The 12,929-nt window shown below is 43.9% G+C and overlaps 1 protein-coding gene across 10 annotated transcripts in view; it reads left to right on the forward strand.

Annotated features, from left to right (window-relative positions):
- XPNPEP3 (X-prolyl aminopeptidase 3) overlaps positions 1 to 12,929 on the forward strand; it is a 75,502-nt gene that overhangs the window by 41,534 nt on the left and 21,039 nt on the right. For 9 of the 10 annotated variants that reach the window (XM_054469599.2, XM_054469596.2, XM_063662954.1 and 6 more), the window contains 2 exons: positions 8,707 to 8,769; positions 10,250 to 10,363. The exons of the other annotated variant lie outside the window; for it this stretch is intronic. In XM_054469599.2, the coding sequence (XP_054325574.1) occupies positions 8,707 to 8,769; positions 10,250 to 10,363 (177 nt within the window). The remainder of the gene's footprint in view (positions 1 to 8,706; positions 8,770 to 10,249; positions 10,364 to 12,929) is intronic. 10 annotated transcript variants of the gene reach the window in all.

Here is a 12,929-nt window from a genome sequence, read left to right on the forward strand (position 1 = left end):
AACCAGAACCGTACTGTCTGCATCCACAGCATTTCTGTAGCTTCAGGAGGCACTGATTATGTGACGAGGGAGGGGCAGGACAGTTGCCCATATCTAGATACGTATGATAGGCCCCTCCCTTCATCCATTTTAATAAACTAGGGGTTTCCCTGCGAACCTTTCTCTCTCACTCAGCAATATTCAAAATGAGAGATACTGTTCTTTGATCTAAAATTCTCAGGAACCATTTTTGAAGAGTTCCTCAGGGTATTGCATGTAATAATCTAGAAAATGGCTCATTTTCTCCACTGAATAGCCCCTTACGTCCATGGTTTTTTACCCATCGCTGTCAACTTGCCACTAGAATTATTTTAGCTGTGGTTGGTCTCAGTTAACTCATCAAAAATGATAGTAGCCCAGTTTCTTTGGGTTAGAGCTCCATCTGTTGATCAAAAGGAAGCTCTGCTAAAAGAGATTCTGAGCTTACTTTCAGCCAGCACTGAAGGCACTAACCAAACTAGTGAATATTTAGCAGACCTACCAGCGATTCAGAATTCCCTCCCAATCCATTTTGCTAGCTCGTGAAGTTCAGGGTCTATCATTTCCACATTCCATGATTTCAAAGCATGTGTCATATCAAACCAAGGATGAATTTTTTTAAAAATGAGTTATTTCTGCTGGGACAGATGGATATCCACATGCAAAAGAATGAAGTTGTGCCTGGGCACGGTGGCTCACACCTGTAATCCCAGCATTTTGGGAGGCCAAGGTGGGTGGATCACGAGGTTAAGAGATAAGACCATCCTGGCCAACCTGGTGAAACCTCATCTCTACTAAAAATACAAAAATTAGCTGGATGTGGTGGTGGGCGCCTGTAATCCCAGCTACTTGGGAGGCTGAGACAGGAGAATTGCTTGAACCTGGGAGGTGGAGGTTGCAGTGAGCCGAGATCACGCTACTGCACTTCAGCCTGGTGACGGAGCGAGACTCTATCTCAAAAACAAAAAAAGGAATGAAGTTGTACCCCTACTTCACACCTTATCTAAAAATTAACTTAATTAGCCAGCTGTGGTGGCATATGCCTGTAATCCGGAGTACGCGGGAGGCAGTCTCCCTTTGTTCCCAGGCTGCAGTGTGGCGATAGGAGAATCACTTGATCCTAGGAGGCGGAGATTGCAGTGAGCCAAGATTACACCACTGCATTCCAGCCTGGGCAACAGAGCAAGACTCGGTCTCACAAATTAAATAAATACATAAATAAAATGGATCAGTGACCTAAACTTAAGAGCTCAAATTATAAAACTATTAGGAAAAAACATAAGAGTGACTCTTCATGACCTTAGCTTTGCCAAAGGATTCTTAAATATGATACCGAAAGTACAGGCAACAAAAGAAAAAGTAGATAAATTAGAATTTATCAATGTTTAAAACTTCTGTACATCAAAGGGCACCTTTCTCACACTGAGAAACAGCCTTAGGGGAAAAAAAAAAAAAAAAAGGTCAGGCGCGGTGACCCACGCCTATAATCCCAGTACTTTGGGAGGCTGAGGCCGGTGGATCACCTGAGGTCAGGAGTTCGAGACCAGCCTGGCCAACATAGTGAAACCCCATCTCTATTAAAAATACAAAAAATTAGCCAAGCATGGTGGCGGGTGCCTGTAATCCCAGCTACTTGGGAGGCTGAGGCAGGAGAATTGCTTGAACCTGGTAGGCGGAGGTTGTCGTGAACCGAGATCGCACCACCGCGTTCCAGCCTGGGCAACAGAGCAAGACTCTGTCTCAAAAAACATTAATTAATTAAACTTAATTTAAGAATAAATTAAAAGGCTAAGCGCGGTGGCTCATGCCTGTAATCCCAACACTTTTGGAGGCCAAGGGGCGGATCTCTTGAGCCCAGGAGTTTGAGACCAGCCTGGGCAACATGGCAAAACCCCATCTCTATGAAAAATACAAAAATAAGTTAGCTGGGTGTGGTGGCATGTTCCTGTAGTTTCAGCTACTCACGAGGCTGAGGTGGGAGGATCACCCGAGGCTGAGGTGGGAGGATCACCAGAGCCTGGGTGGCAGAGGCTTCAGTGAGCCGAGATCGCAGCACTGCACTTCAGCTTGGGTAACAGAGTGAGACCCTGTCTCAAAACAATAATAATCTTAAAAAATAATAAAAAACAAAGGGACTGGGCGTGGGTGGCTCATACCTGTAATCCCTGCACTTTGGGAGGCCAAGGCAAGGAAGATCAGTTGAACTCAGGAGTTCAAGAGCAGCCTGGGCAACATAGTGAGACCTCCTCTCTTTTTATTAAAAAAAAGAATTTAAAATAAAAAACTTTAAAAAATTGTTTAAAAGGACACTATCAAGAAAGTGAAAAACGGAATGAGAGAAAATATTTGCAAATCATATATCTGATAAGGTTCTAGTATCTAGAATATTTGAAGAACTTTTTTTTTTTTTTTTTTTTTGAGATGGAGTTTCACTCTTGTCGCCCAGGCTGGAGTGCAATGGCCCAATCTCGGCTCACCTCAACCTCCACCTCCCAGGTTGAAGCAGTTCTCTTGCCTCAGCCTCCCAAGTAGCTGGGAATACAGGCATGCGCCACTACACCCGGCTAATTTTTGTATATTTAGTAGAGATGGGATTTCTCCATGTTGGTCAGGCTGGTCTCTAACTCCTGACCTCAGGTGATCCACTCGCCTCAGCCTTCCAAAGTGCTGGAATTACAGGCATGAGCCACCACGCCTGGCCTATTTAAAGAACTCTTACAGTTCAACAACAGGCCAGGAACAGTGGCTCATGCCTGTAGGCCCAGCTACTTGAGAGGCGGAGCTACTCGCGCTACCACGCCTGGCTAATTTTTGTATTTTTTGTAAAGACCGGGTTTCACCATGTTGCCAAGGCTGGGCGTTTCGAACTGCTGGACTCAAGCAATCCACCCACCGAAGTGCTGGGACTACAGGCGTGAGCCACTGCGTCCGGCTGTATGACTCCATTTATATGAAATATCTGGAATAGGTAAACCCGTAGAGACGAAAAGCAGATTAGAGGATATCAGGGAATAGGGTGAGAGGAGAATGAGAATTAACTGCTTAATGGGTAAGGGATTTTCTTTTCTGGTGACGAAAATGTTTTGGAACTAGAGAGAGGTGGTGGTTGCAAAACATTGTGAAAATACTAAATGTCACTAGTTTGTTCACTTTATTGGTTAATTTATATGATGTGAATTTTATCTCAGTAAAAAATCAAGAATGAATTAGGTGTCTTCTAAACATTCCTTACTTTTTTTTTTTTTTTTTTTTTTTTTTTGAGGTGGAGTCTCGCTCTGTTGCCCAGGCTAGAGTGTGGTGGCGCGATCTCGGCTCACTGCAACCTCCGCCTCCCGGGTTCAAGCGATTCTCCTGCCTCCTGCCTCAACCTCCCAAGCAGCTGGGATTACAGGCGCCCGCCACCACGCCTGGCTAATTTTTTTTTTTTTTTGAGGTGGAGTCTTGCTCTGTTGCCCAGGTGCCCAGGCTGGAGTGCAGTAGCGTGATCTTGGCTTACTGCAAGCTCCACCTCCGGGGTTCACACCATTCTCCTGCCTCAGCCTCCCGAATAGCTGGGACTACAGGCGCCTGCCACACGCCCGGCTAATTTTTTTGTATTTTTAGTAGAGATGGGGTTTCACCATGTTAGCCAGGATGGTCTCGATCTCCTGACCTCATGATCCGCCCACCTCGGCCTCCCAAAGTGCTGGGATTACAGGCGTGAGCCACCACGCCCGGCCAATTTTTGTATTTTTAGCAGAGATGGGGTTTCACCATGTTGGTCAGGCTGGTTTCAAACTCCTGACCTCGTGATCCGCCTGCCTCGGCCTCCCGAAGTGTTGGGATTACAGGCGTGAGCCACCATGCCTGGCCAACATTCCTACTTCTAAGCGGCAGTTAAATAGAGTTCAATTGTTAAAGAAGACCTAGAGATAGTGCTTGCAAATACACAGTCATTACAAGAAAAAGGTTTCATATAGCAACTGCATTAAAGTTAAAGATATATATCACAGCCTGTGGCTGTCTCACAGCAAGGAGTCTGGAGAAGCCAGGTGCAGGCTCCTGTTTTGCTCCCTACGTAAGGGCTTGGTGGTTCTCTCACAGACCAGGAACCAGTGATGAATGCCCAGAACACCTTAGAACCCAAGAGCCTAAAATGGAATCTCACTTAGGATTTTTGATTTTGGTCACATACGCATATCCCTGCTACATAATAGTAAAGCCCTCTGATGAGCTCATGGAGACCCAGTACAAAGCGTTGATCTGTTATCAGTACTGACAAGCTGATACAAACTGCTCTGAAACTCCCTGCAACACTGTTTATCAGTATGCTTCAGGCCTTGGCCCAAATCAGTGTCATACAGGAACTTTAGCAGAACAGCTCAGGCTAATTTCAGACCTGCTGGAATTAAGCCTCACAGCATAATAGCACACAAACATTTCAGGCCTGCTTCTCTATATTCTACCTTTAGTCTTCCAAAGTTAAATGTTCTGTTTTCCTTAACCATTCCTCATATGTTATATTTCCCCTCATTTTGGTAACCCTCTTCTGTTGTGCTCTCTAGTTTGTTAATATCCTTCAAGTACAGTGTTCACTGCTAGCCCCAGCCAGACCAGCAAAGACTACTTAATACTTAAACAAATGTGATGGATGTACATCTGTGTCTTTCTTCAAGTCATTGATTTTTTTTTTTTTTTTTTTTTAAGATGGAGTCTTACTCTGTCGCCCAGGCTGGAGTGCAGTGGTGCGATCTAGGCTCACTGCAACCTCTGCCTCCCGGGTTCAAGCAATTCTCTGCCTCAGCCTCCCAAGTAGCTGGAATTACAGGTGCCCGCCACCATGCCCGGCTAATTTTTGTATTTTTAGTAAAGACAGGATTTCACCATTTTGGCCAAGCAGGTCTTGAACTCCTCACCTCGTTATCTACCTGCCTCAGCCTCCCAAAGTGATGGGATTACAGGTGTGAGCCACTGTGCCCAGCCTCAGATCATTGATTTTTAAAATAAGGAAGCTAAGAAAAGATCCATGGGACAATGTTAAGGGATCCCTCCCCCCATCTCTCTCTCTGTCACACACACACACACAACTTTCATGAAATAGTTTGTGAAATGCTTTTTCTCTCTACTCTCCCTTCTCCATTAGCTTTACAGTGTTCATTTGTGATGTGTTCTGATTATGAGATGCAGGGTGAAATGCAAAGAAAGCCCATTTTACATTTTTTAACAGTCAAAATACAAACATTCAGGTAGCACTTAGTGAAGTAAGAGTGTTAAATCTTTATTGGGAGTATGGGCTACGTTGTGACAAGACAGTCCTAAGAAGTGCCAATCATAAAGTCTAACTCTTGATCTTTACTGAAAGGACATCAAGCATATAGTCAGGATAGGTAGCATTTGAACTGCGTATCATGTGTACCTGGAATGCTCTGTAAAGAAATTGACTCATAGGAGGCGCATTCATTGCAAAACGAAGTAAAGCAAGATTAGGCATTTGATCACCTAGGAAGGAGGAGGAACTTTTCTATCCTGTTGAGTCTGCATAACAGTTTGAAAGAGTCACGACTGTCCTGGCACAATGGTGTGCACCTACGGTCCCAGCTACTCAGGAGGCTGAAGCAGAAGGATCGCTTGAGCCCAGGAGTTCAAGGCAGTAGTGCACCATGATTGTGCCTGTGAATAGCCACTGCCCTCCAGTGTGGGCAACATAGCAAGACCCCATCTCTTAAAAAAAAAAAAATTTAAGCCATGACATCAACAATTATCTATGCCAGGCAATAAGGGTTCAAAGCAAAATTAATAAAAAGACAAATCCCTCTTTTGAGTGAATGAAGCCACTAGGACTGCCATATTTTTTAGGTTTCATGCTAAAAATACAGTGCTGAATAAGTTATTTGTCAACATTTGTGATTGTGTGTGCAAGTGTCCTTTAATTGATTTTTTGATTTTTTTTTTTTTTTGAGATGGAGTCTTGCTGTGGTACCCATGCTGGAGTGCAGTGGCACGATCTCAGCTCACTGCCACCTCCACCTTCCATGTACAAGTGATTCTCCTACTTCAGCCTCCTGAGCAGCTGGGATTACAGGTGCCCACCACTATGCCCAGCTAATTTTTTGTATTTATAGTGGAGACAGCAGGATTTCACCATGTTGGCCAGGCTGGTCTCGAACTCCTGGCCACAAGTGATCTACCTGCCTCAGCTTCTCAAAGTGGGATTACAGGAGTGAGCCACCACACCCAGCCGTTTAATTTTTTTTTTTTTTTTAATTTTTTTTTGAGATGGAGTCTCACTCTTGTCACCCAGGCTGGAGTGCAGTGGCATAATCTCGGCTCACTGCAACCTCTACCTCCCAGGTTCAAGCGATTCTCCTGCCTCAGCCTCCTGAGTAACTAGGACCACAGGCGCGTACCACCACGCCCAGCTAATTTTTTGTATTTGTAGTAGAGACCGTGTTTCACTGTGTTAGCCAGGATGATCTTGATCTCTCGACCTTGTGATCCGCCACCTCGGCTTCCCAAAGTGCTGGGATCACAGGCATGAGCCACCATGCCCGGCGCCTTTAATTGATTTTAATTGCTCATTATCCAGCAGATATTTACTGAACACCAGCTGTGTGCCAGGTGCTGCTCTGGGTTCTGAGGATACATTAGTGAGCACAATAGACTATCCATGCTCACTCTTCACAGTTACATTCTGGTGGAGGAGAGACAGTAAGCAAACAAGACATGAAGTCATCTGGAATTAAATGCTATGAAGAAAAATGAAGCAGTGAAGGGGGATGAAATGTGATGGAAGGTGCTAATTTAGATGGGAGAGTCGGGAAGGGCCTCTATGAGGAGGAAACATTTGAGGAAAGATTTGAATGAAGAAAGGGAGCAAGCCATGTAAATATTCCCACCATTGCACCACTTCTTTTACTCTTTTGGGCATTTTGGCAATGCTGTTACCTCATACTATGAAATGTTTTCATGTTTTCTTTTTTTTTAGACAGAGTCTCGCACTGTGTCCTGGGCTGTAGTGCAGTGGCACGATCTCGGCTCACTGCAACCTCTGCCTCCCAGTTCACGTGATTCTCCGGTCCCAGCTTCCTGAGTAGCTGGGATTACAGGTGCACACCACCACACCCAGCTGATTTTTTGTATTTTTAGTAGAGATGGGGTTTCCCTATGTTGGACAGACTGGACTTGAATTCTTGACCTCATGATCTGTCCGCCTCAGCCTCCCAAAGTGCTGGGATTACAGGCTTGAGCCAACGCACCCAGCCTGTTTGTTTGTTTGTTTTTAGAGAGATAGTGTTGTTGCCCAGGCTGATCTCGAGCTCCTGAGCTCAAGTGATCCTCTCACCTCAGCGTCCTAAAGTGCTGGGTTACAGGTGTGAGCCACCCTGGGAGGCTGAAAACATTAAAAATTATGAAAAATTTAAAATTAGCTGGGCATGGTGGCATGCATCTGTAGACCCAGCTACTTAGGAGGCTAAGGCGGGAGGATCACTTGAGCCCAGGAGTTTGAGGCTGCAGTGAGTTCTGATCTCTCCACTGCACTCCAGCCTATGGGATGGAGTGAGACTCTGTCTCAAAAAAAAAAAAAAAATGCACACACATATAGTGTGGTTCTCACAGAGAATTAATAAAATTACTTATACTAATAGGTCAGTGGTTCTCAGTGGGGGAGCAGTGTTGTCCCCTAGGGAGCGTTTTGATAGTGTCCTGTTGTCACAATTGGGAATGCTTCTGGCATCCTACATTGAACAGGACAGCTCTCCCACAAGGAATTATCTGGCCCCAAATGTCAGTAGTACTGAGGTTGGGAAACGTTGCTATAGACTAGGCCATTCAATCCATAATTTCATACATGGGGCTATTGAGGCATTTTGTTACATAAATAACAAATGTATATCTTAGTATGTTTGTGCTGCTATTACAAAGTACCTGAGATTGGATAATTTATAAGCAATAGAAATGTATTTCCTCATAGTTCTGGAGGCTGGGAAGTCCAAGGTCAAGGTGCCAGCAGATTCAGTGTCTGGCGAAGGGAAGTTCCTGACAGGTGGCACCCTCTAGGTATCCTCATATGGCAGAAGGGACAGAAAATCAAGAGGGGCCAAACTCACTCCGCCAAGCCCCTTTAGAGCCCCTGTGATTTAATCACTACCCAGAAGGCCCCACTTCTTACTATCACCCCAATGGGGATTAAATTGCAACGTGAATTTTGGAGGGGACACATTCAAATCAAAGCAAAATGTTTTCCTTTCAGAAATCTATATTATTGGCCGGGCACAGCGGCTCACGCCTGTAATCCCATCACTTTGGGAGGCCGAGGTAGGCGGATCACGAGGTCAGGAGATCGAGACCATCCTGGCTAACACAGTGAAACCCCGACTCTACTAAAAATACAAAAAATTAGCCGGGTGTGGTGGCGGGCGCCTGTAGTCCCAGCTACTCGGGAGGCTGAGGCAGGAGAATGGCGTGAACCCAGGAGGCGGAGCTTGCAGTGAGCCAAGATCGCGCCACTCTCCAGCCTGGGCAACAGAGCGAGACTCCGTCTCAAAAAAAAAAAAAAAAAAAGCTGTATTATTACCCCCAGTAGGTCAAACTTCAGGTTGACGAAATTGTGGGGAAAGGTGCTTTTCATTTGAGCTCCAGTATTTTAAATGTTCGAGTAAGCAACATAGAATGAGATCGTGTTCTTTTCATCCTCCTTTCTCTTTGCAGGCTTTCATAGAAACCATGTTCGCCAGTAAAGCCCCTGTGGAAGAAGGCTTTCTTTATGCTAAGGTGAGATTCAGATGGTTAGCTTCACCATCTTGTTGGAGGTGAATATAATAATTTGATTTGCAGAAATGGCAGTGCAGTCTGCTTTCATGATAGTGATGACCAGCATGTCATTGGAGAGGATTTGGTTCTGAAATATCACTGGTCATTTATAAGTCTAAAATATACTGTGTTACAATTAAAGGAAGAAAATTGCAAAGTAGCACAGATGGTGATGAAGGGAAGATTTAGCAATGTGAGGTGACAAAAGTAATACTGTTTAGGTCAATGTAAAGAAGAGGCTGAGGGCTGGGCTTGGAGCTCATGCCTGTAATCCCAGCACTGTGGGAGGCCAAGGCAGGCAGATCACTTCAGGCCAGGAGTTTGAGACCAGCCTGGCCAACATGGCAAAACCCCATCTCTACTAAAAATACAAAAATTAACTGAGTTTGGTAACGTATGCCTGTAATCCCAGCTATTCAAGTGGCTGAGACACGAGAATCACTTAAACCTGGGAGGCTCAGGTTGCAGTGAGCCAAGATCATGCCACTGCACTGCACTCTAGCCTGGGCAACGGAGCAAGACTGTTTCAAAAAAAAAAAAAAGAGGCTGAGGCCAGGCATGGTGGCACATGCCTGTAATTCCATTACTTTGGAAGGCCAAGATGGGAGGATCACGTGAGCCCAGGAGTTTGAGACCAGCCTGGGCAACATACTGAGACCTCATCTCTATAAAAATAAAAAAAAATTAGTTGGGCATGGTAGCACACCTGTAGTCCAGTTACTCTGGAGGCTGAGGTGGGTGGATGGCTTGAGCCTGGAAGGTTCAGGCTATAATGAACTATGATTACCCCACTGCACTCCAGCCTGAGTGACAGCAATACCATGTCTCAAAAAAAAAAATAGAGGTTGAGAAAGTGCTGTATGTAGATAGTAGCAGATACTCACCAACCTCCAGCTCCATCCTGTATCCTGGAACGTAGTGAAATTAGTAGGACTGCAATTTTCCTAGCATCCTTTTTCACTTTTCCAGAACATTTAGATTTGTAGCTATTTGAAAGATTGGAATTAGTAATTTAGAGCTGTTGTTAAAAATGTAAGTCACATTTCAGTGTTTAGCTAAATAAGAATAAACAAATAGTAACCTTACATGATTGTATTTCAAGGCTCAGCCTTCATCATAGTTTTCTATCTTCTGGACTTAATTTGAAAATTATAAGAAATTTAGAGAACACAAAAAAGAACAGATTTAATAATAGGGTTGAAATAACAGGATTTGTGGGAATAAAAAAAAGTATACTTACATGGATTATAGTACATGGGGTGAGAATAAAAGAAATGGACTGAAATTACAGCATAAAAGGTTTGGTTAGATATGATGAATAGCTTCCCAGTAATGACTTAAGATAAGTACTGGTATGGAGGTATGGGCTGTTGAAGAGAGCCTGGGCTGGGGCAGCCCTACAGAAACGCTTTGAGTCATACCTTGCTGTTGTTATTCACAGTTTGAATTTGAATGCCGGGCTCGTGGCGCAGACATCTTAGCCTATCCACCTGTGGTGGCTGGTGGTAATCGGTCAAACACTTTGCACTATGTGAAAAATAATCAACTCATCAAGGTATGTGAGATGCCCTCAGTGCTACTCCCACTAGATCCAGATAGCCTAGTAGAAAACCTGCTAACCTCATGGTCCTCTCACCTTCAGCTTTCACAAATTAGCTGACATTTTAAAAGTATTTTATTGCTTATAAAATGGTTTTACAGACATTATCTCATTTTGTCCTTAAATTAGCTCTGTTAGAAAGGAGGAATTATTAACATGCCTCTTTAATAGATGAGGAAAATGAACTTCAAAAAATAAAACAACATAGGCCAGGCGTGGTGGCTCAGGCCTGTAATCCTAGCACTTTGAGAGACCAAGGCGGGTGAATCGCTTGAGGTCAGGAGTTCGAGACCAGCCTGGCCAACATGGTGAAACCATGTCTCTACTAAAAATACAAAAATTAGCTAGGCGTGGTGGCACGTGCTTGTAATCCCAGCTACTCTGGAGGCTGAGGCAGGAGAATTGCTTGAGCCCGGGAGGCATAAGTTGTAGTCAGCCGAGATCACACCACTGCACTCCAGTGTTCCAGCCTGGGCTACGGAGCAAGACCCTGTCTCTAAATAAATAAATATTTAAATATTTAAAAACCTAAAACAACATATTAGTGCAGAGCCAAGTATTCTACTCTAAAGCCTCTGCTCATTTCATTATAACTCTCCTTCTCTGAGGACTTGCGGCAACAACAGTGAGCCAAGCAGATTTCCTGGGCAGAAAGATTTTAAGAAATCGCTCTTAGCTGTGAGGGAACATATCTTCTATGATTTTCTTCCCATGTGACTATACAAGTGAAGGAATTGTGTATTCCTTTATTAAGTCCATTTCTTTACTGATTTAGTGTTCAGTATATCCAAAAGAAAAAAATATAGCAAACATGTAGATTATACAGCATAATTTAAAAAAACAAAAATAAAAACGAATACCCATGAACCAAGCAGTCGATTTTAGAGCTAGAACAGTAGCAATACAGCACACCTACCCTTATGCTGTCCCATCCCACTTCCTCCCTGGTAACTGGTAACCTAAATTTTGTCTTTCCCTTGACTTTTAAGAAATAGTTGAATTACATATATATGACTCCCCAAACAGTATTAATTAGCTACTACTTGTTTATAAACTCTATGCAAATTGTATGCTCTATATGTAGTTTGGAGGGATTTTTTTAACTCCTAAATATCATAGGCTGGGTGAGGTGGCTCAAATCTGTAATCCCAGCACTTGGGGGGAGGTCAAGGCGGGCAGATCCCTTGAACACAGGAGTTCAAGACTGGCCTGGGCGACATAGCGAAACCCTAGCTCTACCAAAAAAAATACAAAAATGAACCAGGCATGATGGCACATGCCTCTAGTCCGTTACTTGGGAGGCTAAGGTGGGAAGAATCATCTGAGCCTGGGGAGTTCAAGGTTGCAGTGAGCTGTGATCATGCCACTGCACTCCAGCCTGGGCAACAGAGCAAGACCCTGTCTTTAAAAAAAATAAAATATAGGCCGGGCACAGTGGCTCACACCTGTAATCCCAGCACTTTGGGAGGCCGGGGCGGGTGAATCACGAGGTCAGGAGTTCGAGACCATCCTGGCCAACATGGTGAAACTCCGTCTCTACTAAAAATACAAAAAAAAATTAGCTGGGTGTGGTGGCGTGGCCTGTAATCCCAGCTACTCGGGAGGCTGAGGCAGGAAAATCACTTGAACCAGGGAGTCGGAGGTTGCAATGAGCCGAGATCGCGCCACTGCACTCCAGCCTGGCGACGGAGCGAGACTCCGTCTCAAAAAATAAATAATAAATAAAATATATATGATGATATAAACCTTTTCTGACTGTTTGTATCTGTTTATACTTCACTAGCAGTATGCAATTCTGTCAGCCACATCCTCTCCATCCCCTGGTATTATCAGACCTCTTAATTTCTGCCATTCTACTTGGTATAACATAGCATCTCTTTGTGGTCTTAATTTTTATTACCTTAATTACCAATGAAATTGAGCATCATTTCTTTTCTTTAGCACTATTCATTTCAACTTAATAATACTTAGTTTAGGATATTCAGATCTGTGTTCATGAGTGAGTTTGGCCTATATAATTTCTTTCTTATGCTGTCTTTTTCTGGTTTTCATATCAAGGTCAAACTAAGCTCAGAAAAATTAATAGTCTCATTCTTAGTATTATGGAATTACTTGAATTAATGTTTCTTGAAAATTTGGTAAACACATGTAGAACTCTTTGGGCCTGATATTTTCCTTTGTGCACTTTTAAACTCCTAATTCAGTATCTCTCATATATTGAGGCATTTTCTTTCTTCTTGCATTTTTTTTTTTTTTTCAGGTGGAGTTTCACTCTTGTCACCCAAACTGGAGTGCAATAGTGCAGTCTCGGCTCACTGCAACCTCCCTCTACCTCCCAGGTTCAAGCGATTCTCATTCCTCAGCCTCCTGAGTAGCTGGGATTACAGGCGCCCACCATGCCTGGCTATTTTTGTATTTTTAGTAGAGACAAGGTTTCACCATGTTGGCCAGGCTGGTCTCAAACTCCTGGCCTCAAGTGATCTGCCCGCCTTGGCCTCCCAAAGCGCTGGGATTACAGGCA

The sequence above is a fragment of the Pongo pygmaeus genome, chromosome 23 (genome assembly GCF_028885625.2).
Source record: "Pongo pygmaeus isolate AG05252 chromosome 23, NHGRI_mPonPyg2-v2.0_pri, whole genome shotgun sequence".
Taxonomy (NCBI): Eukaryota; Metazoa; Chordata; class Mammalia; order Primates; family Hominidae; genus Pongo; species Pongo pygmaeus.